The sequence below is a fragment of the Otolemur garnettii genome, unplaced genomic scaffold (genome assembly GCF_000181295.1).
Source record: "Otolemur garnettii isolate 467f Iridium unplaced genomic scaffold, OtoGar3 scaffold00012, whole genome shotgun sequence".
NCBI classification, from domain to species: domain Eukaryota; kingdom Metazoa; phylum Chordata; class Mammalia; order Primates; family Galagidae; genus Otolemur; species Otolemur garnettii.
Window position 1 is genome coordinate 18,432,628 of NW_003852407.1, and position 4,890 is coordinate 18,437,517.

Here is a 4,890-nt window from a genome sequence, read left to right on the forward strand (position 1 = left end):
AGCTGTGTTTATGTTAAACGAAACAAACAAACCATACAGTTAAAATGATTCTTCTGCCTCCAGTAGAGCATTTATCAATGTTTCAACTCAGTCACTTGAGGATTGAATTTTAATATCAGTGTTGAGATGCCAAAAAAAAAAGTATTATTGCCATCTTTAAAAAATATCAAGTAATTGAGATGAAAGCTATGTTGATTGGTTAAATGTGATCACATTAGATTGTATTTTAAAAAGTCAGCACATTGTACCCCACAAATGCATGAATATATCCAAGATCTATGTGTATTTGACTTAATAAAATAAAAAAAAAATCTCCACCAAAGGAAGATATTCATAGAACTTTGTCCTCCCCATGAAAGATAATTCTATGTGATATTAGGTAAGTTTATTAAAAAAAAGGTTTCTAAAGTTTTAAATTACTGTGCCAGAATGAAGACAAGGACCATTGACGAGTCATTTTGACTTTCTGAAGAACAGCTGTGACACGTGTCTGTCGTTAGGGATCAGTATAGATACCAGGTTCTCACGAGAAATGTTTGCTGACCTTAATAAATCTCCCATGTGTAAATACAGAAATATTTGTACAGGCAATTTTCTGCTGAATTACTTTTCCCCCTTTCACATTCACATATGGCAATATGTTTTTTAACAACTCATACTAAAGGTTCGTTGTGATGGCAATTTTCACAAAGAAACATTTTTAATTGCTTCACAATGGTTATTTTTGTATGTAGTTATTTAATCATCATTATCATCATCATGATTAATCTGCATTTATATGTTTTGACAACATTTTTGCTATTATAAATAACATTGTAATTTTATAAAGCTTTTTGCTTAGAATAAATTCCCACAAGAGAAATTACTAGACTAACTGGTTTGAAAATATTTAAAGCTGTTGATAAATTCCATAGGTTTTTTTGTCTTGTTTTGTTTTGGTTTTGATTGTCGGGGCTTCATTGAAGGTACAAAGAACCAGGTTACACTGATTGCATTTGTTAGGTAAAGTCCCTCTTATAATTGTGTCCTGCCTCCAAAAGGTGTGTCAGACACCGTCACTCACCCGCCACCCCCTTCCCTCCTTCTTTCATCCCTTCCCCCACCCCTCACCGTTTACTAGGTTATCACCTGTCCTCATATCAGAATTGAGTACATAGGATTCTTGCTTGTCCATTCTTGTGATGCTTTACTAAAAATAATGTGTTCCATTTCCATCCAGGTTAATACAAAGGGGGTCAAGTCTCCATCTTTTTTAACAGCTGAACAGTATTCCATGGTCCACATAGACTGCAGCTTGTTAATCCATTCCTGGGTTGGGGGGCTGTTTTCCCCATCTTGGTGATTGTAAAATGAGCCGAGCTAAACAGTCTAGTACAAGTCAGAACCAACAACAAAAATTAACTTATACATTTAATTTAAAGTTACAGGTAACCCATAGTTTGCCAGTGGTTAATGATGCCAGCTTACTTCCTAAGGGGTTTGCATTAGATTTGGTATATATTTATTTAGTTATGGAAGAGGGCATTATAAAGTTCTCAACTACTCACAGAAACAGATTTAACCTTTACCACACCATAAATAAATGAATAAATAATATACGAATACTAAGTAGCAAATAATGGTACAGGGTGCTTCTATGTGTTGGGTTCCCCATTCTTTGTCGCTCACTCTTTCCTCCTCTCTGTTTTCTGTGAGTGCCAGAACTCTGAACCACTTGGAGGTCTAATTCTGAGCTCCAAAATATCTTCTGCCTACTAGAGTGCAGGGACTACTGGAAAAGGGAAGAGGATGGGAACATGGAGGAAGGCTCCTGGAATCCTGAGGAAAGACTCTCGGGACGGAGGGTTGGGTATTTGCCAAGGCACAACAGAAGGAAGCTGGGGAAAGGCAGTGGAAAGAGGTGAAGCAAAAGTCTGATGCATTCTGAGGAATCACACACCAACACTGCAAAAGAAAACATGCGTCAGCAAAGAAAATGGTTAAATAGAAAGAGGATATTCATATCAGGGGGGGACGTTTTTTGGCTGTTTTGTTCTTTTTCTACAATATGTGATAGACCATGTTGAGATAATTCAAACAGTCAAAATGATCTCCATTATATAATTATCTTCTAGAGAAACGAAGATGAAGCACTGGAAGAAAATCTACATTTAGCTCAAGAGTATGAAAAGATGCAGGATATTTTCTTAACAGAAAAGGACAATTATTTGAATCTGTATGATAGACAGCTGTCACTGGATGCTTCACTCAGAGACAATAAACAGGTACTGGGTTTTCTAATTTTTCAAATGATTTATTTGACATATACACTACAATAAATAAAATAGTGGTTAGTTTGGGGATCTCCAATTTGATGGGAGTATTTATGGCACAAAACGGGAAATTTCCTTTTTGTAAAGTTTTACTGTACACATATAATAACTTTTCGAAACTGAATTTTGAAAGGCTATTTGAGAAACACTTAGTTTCTAATCTATCATTTTTAGACTAATTTGCTTTTAATTACTATAAGTATAACCAGGAATGCCTTTTTTTGAGTTTGTATTTTTAAACATGCCATCACAGATGTCAAATTTCAATTCTAACTGTAGATAACCTCCCATGGCACGCCTCTAAATTGTCCTTTTGATATATGGGCTCCCAATATTGGCTCCTAGTTTATGAGAGATGAAGATTAATTAGAAACTTAGAAAGATAACTGACCATCTCTGATTGCTGGAAATTCTAAATGTATTTTGTAAAATCTGTAATGGTAAATGTGGAAAAGTAAAAAACACAGTATACCATGAATCAAAAAGGAAGAAAAAGACCCAATACCAGATACAGCCACTTGCCTTATAGCCTCCAAATACTCAATGCCGAGAAAAATTAATTTCCTTTGAGTCTTTGTTTTCCCCCAGTATTCAGATTTCAGAAAATAGAATCATAGTTTGATTTTAGCAATTCGCCTCATCAAAAGAACCAGCATATGGTTCTTTCTCCTATTAGTATTATTCGTATCACTCTGTCATAAATTAGCAGTTTCGAATTCTAGTACTGCACTTATCCTCCTTATTGTGGAGCACTGGAAAGGCAGGGTCCTGGGCCTTCAACTCAGTCTCTGCAAAGTAAGTGATCTTGGCAAGTTACTCTTCCCACCCTCAGCTTTCTCATCTATAAAATAAGATTTACCTCATAGGGTAATTGGTAAGAGATATAAAAGAGCCTTCTACAATAACTTACTTGGAAAATAAAGGGATACTATGTAACTGTAAGTAACTCTTACATCCACCAGGCATCCTGCCTATCCATTCCCCTGGTTCCTATCCATCCACTCTCACGTGAGTTAAACCTTCTGAACATATTGAGAAAGAGAAGGATGTATTTTTCCCTTAAAAATATGTATTGAACCAGTAGCAAGTTGAAGGGAGACCAGAAAAGAACTGTACTTGAGAAGGAATTGATAAAGCAACTGTCTGCCAAAATCTCACTGTCCTCAGAACACTTTATGGGATTCAAAGAAGGGGAATCTATATATCCCTAAAGGATTTGTCCAGTCACTTCACACATTTGACCTAGTTATTGATGTTAAGCATGTTCTATGTGTTGTTCATAATAGAGAAAGAGAAGATAATCAATGCTCAGACTTGTATTTCCTTTTATAATTGGGGGGACACAAAAGCAAACTGCACACTTGTTATCAGTCTGCACAGAATCCTTTGGGGTGGTGCCTGTGGCTCAAAGGAGTAGGGTGCCAGCCCCATATGCCAGCGGAGTGGTGGGTTCATACCCAGCCCTGGCCAAAAACTGCAAAAAGAAAAAAAAAAAGAATCCTTTGGAGGGAAATGACAGATTTGTATTAGCTGCATAAATAGTAGAGCAACTTTGCCTTTAAGTGGAAGCCGTAATATCATATTTGATAGAAAGGCCAAATATTGTAAGTAAAAATTTGATAGTAAGATCATATTTCCATAGTAAGACCAAAATTGTCTTGATCTTATTTTGGAATGAAAGACGATCTTAATGCAAGGTAGGAAAATGAGACTGGAGCATGAACAGACAGGCAGTGGAGAACGCTGGGAGATGGGGTTTATGTTTGTGATCCCTCAAACGAATCACTTCTAGCACACCTGTTTCAGGGAAACTTTCCAAGATTTATTTGCACTTGCAATCATTTTTCATTGCCATCCTTCAGCGATGGAGGTCATTAAGTGCAGGCTGCCCTTGTCAGTGTCATGTAGGATCAATTTGCTGCAATGGACAGAGAGGCCTTATTGATGCTGTTAAATCTGTCAGTGAGAAATCGTATGTCATTAACGTCTAATGCACTGCTTACAGGATGGAATTTGGCCATCAAAAATGAGAAAACCCTGTAATATTTTAGTCCATTTCTTTGATATTGCAGCATTTCCCATGAATACAGGTTTTAGTCCTTTGAGCGGTTTAGTTTGGGTACACAAAGGCCATGTTCAACCTCTGGTTCTCTTGTTGAATCCCCTCATCAGGTAAAAGGGCTGTTACCTTCAGGAATTCTGTGTATGTTCCTCCTGTTTTAAAATAACTTTGCTGCTTCTCAACATGAATTCCTTTTTTCATGGAAAATAATTGTATTTTAATTATTCTGCTTCTTAGGGAGCATTATTCTCTCTACACAAATTGCACATTTTCATACTTCCCTGTATTTTTAGGCCAAGCATAGCAAAAAGGCTAAATTGAAATAATGTTCCCTTCCTTAGCACAATTTTAAATACAGACGTTTCAAGTGTTAGAGTGCTGTGATATTACTCTCAGTGACAATATTATGTCTGATTTATTTTGCATGTGTTTCTTGATATTTTCTGTACTTTCAAAATTTATAGGGATAGACATTTTTCACTTTAAAAATCGGAGAGAGGTAAAAGAAATTATACA

The 4,890-nt window shown here is 36.2% G+C and overlaps 1 protein-coding gene across 1 annotated transcript in view; it reads left to right on the forward strand.

The window, feature by feature from the left end:
* The window catches only part of CCDC178 (coiled-coil domain containing 178), a 388,120-nt gene that overhangs the window by 253,764 nt on the left and 129,466 nt on the right, over window positions 1-4,890 (forward strand). The window contains exon 18 of the mRNA XM_023510168.1: window positions 2,115-2,264. Within this exon, the coding sequence (XP_023365936.1) occupies window positions 2,115-2,264 (150 nt within the window). The remainder of the gene's footprint in view (window positions 1-2,114; window positions 2,265-4,890) is intronic.